The sequence below is a fragment of the Entamoeba invadens genome (assembly GCF_000330505.1).
Source record: "Entamoeba invadens IP1 unplaced genomic scaffold scaff_1105074724807, whole genome shotgun sequence".
NCBI lineage: Eukaryota > Evosea > Mastigamoebida > Endamoebidae > Entamoeba > Entamoeba invadens.
Genome location: NW_004191646.1, coordinates 3,358 through 4,982, shown reverse-complemented (window position 1 = coordinate 4,982; position 1,625 = coordinate 3,358). Strand labels below are relative to the sequence as shown.

Below are 1,625 nucleotides of genomic sequence, written 5' to 3'. Positions count from 1 at the left end.
TGAATGATACAACTTTTCAAGGTCAAAAATTGTTTGAGGATCAATGTAATTTTCAAGTACATCACTCCAAAAATATTCATTTACAAACTGACACATCATGATATCAGGAAGACACAAAATGTTAACTGGTTGTTTTTCTGCAACAAGATATTTCACTTCTTCGAATGTATATTTTATCATCTGTAATTATTTGATTTACAACTTTTAAATTCGACAAAATTTGTTAATGATCAACATATTTACTTAATATTTACAATAAATTCATTTGACTTTATTTGAATAAACAAAAAATATCGATTTTAACTTAATGCATTTTTATAAATAAATTTACATGAAAGTGAAGAGGTAAAATGATCGTTTTATTTTTTTAAAGTTAAAATTGTTTTTCTTTGTTTCTAAAAATAGTAAAAATAATGACGATTTTATGGAAAAGCAAAAATAACAGGGAGATAAAATAAATTTCAAAATATTAAAAAGGTCATACACTTTTTTGTTTCAATTTAACATAGGAATTATTATTTTTCATATAACCACACCTAATAAAAATATATAAAATTTAAATATCTTAGGTAAAAATTGCATTTTTATCTCTAATTGAGGGCAATGACGAATTATTGAAAAGAGTTTAGTTATGTTGAATGACTTTAATTTAATAATTCCTTAAAAATGTTTACAAAAAGAATTTTTAAATATTTAAAGACCGAAAAACTATGAATATCAAAATGCGTGGACTTACTGGTTATCACATCATGATAGTCTCGAAGTACCTCAAGACTATAATAGACTTTATTAACTTGGAGTTGGTATGCAAGAAGTTTGGTGGCAATATGGAGAAGTTCCACTTCAACCCGATTCCGTTAAATTCCAAAACACTTGGATACTTTCCAAACATCGAGACACTTCACTTGTGGGATGAAGGAGATGAGAATTTTGGCAATGGATTTATGACGAACACAAAAGAAAATGAAGATATTGAAAATGAAATTGTTTTAAAAAGAGAATTTTTCGAATCATTGTGTGGTTCAATGTTGATTTTGAAATTGTTGACAGAAACAAAAGTCGGAACATCGAGTTTAAAAATGTTACTTACACTCAAAACGATAGAAATAAATTTGGTAATAACATACCACCAATTGTGAGATCTATTGGTGGTTATTGTTTCAGTGGATGTAGTAGTTTAAGCAGTGTTACAATACCATCAAATATAACATCAATTGGTGATGAATGTTTCAATAAATGCAGTAGTTTGAGCATTGTTACAATATCATCCAGTGTCACATTGATTGGTAAATGTTTCCCATCAAACACAGTAGTTCAACGAAGCGAATGAGATAATTTAGTTATTTCATAATTTGTTAATAATTATAAAAAGTAAATGAAAGTAGAAAAAACCAATTTTAATAATTTAACGAAATTGATTTTATCAATTTCGTTAATATTTATCGCAAAGTATAGGTGGAGGAAAACCAAATTAAGACAAATTGGATTCGATATTCAACTCCCCGGACCTCCAAAGATTTTGTATTTGACAAGTTCTGGCAAAAAAACAGTCCGGGTGGTGTAAAACATGTAAAGCTAAAGTTATTATTGTAAAAACATCTTCTGTATGTCACATTGCAGCAAAA

The 1,625-nt window shown here is 27.3% G+C and overlaps 1 protein-coding gene across 1 annotated transcript; it reads left to right on the top strand.

Annotated features, from left to right (window-relative positions):
* Positions 1-722: 722 nt before the first annotated feature.
* On the top strand, positions 723-1,139 carry EIN_438930 (hypothetical protein; the record flags this gene model as incomplete). The annotated part of the gene is made up of 1 exon (XM_004183177.1): positions 723-1,139. One exon carries the CDS (start codon positions 723-725, stop codon positions 1,137-1,139), a length of 417 nt encoding a protein of 138 aa, XP_004183225.1.
* Positions 1,140-1,625: the final 486 nt, after the last annotated feature.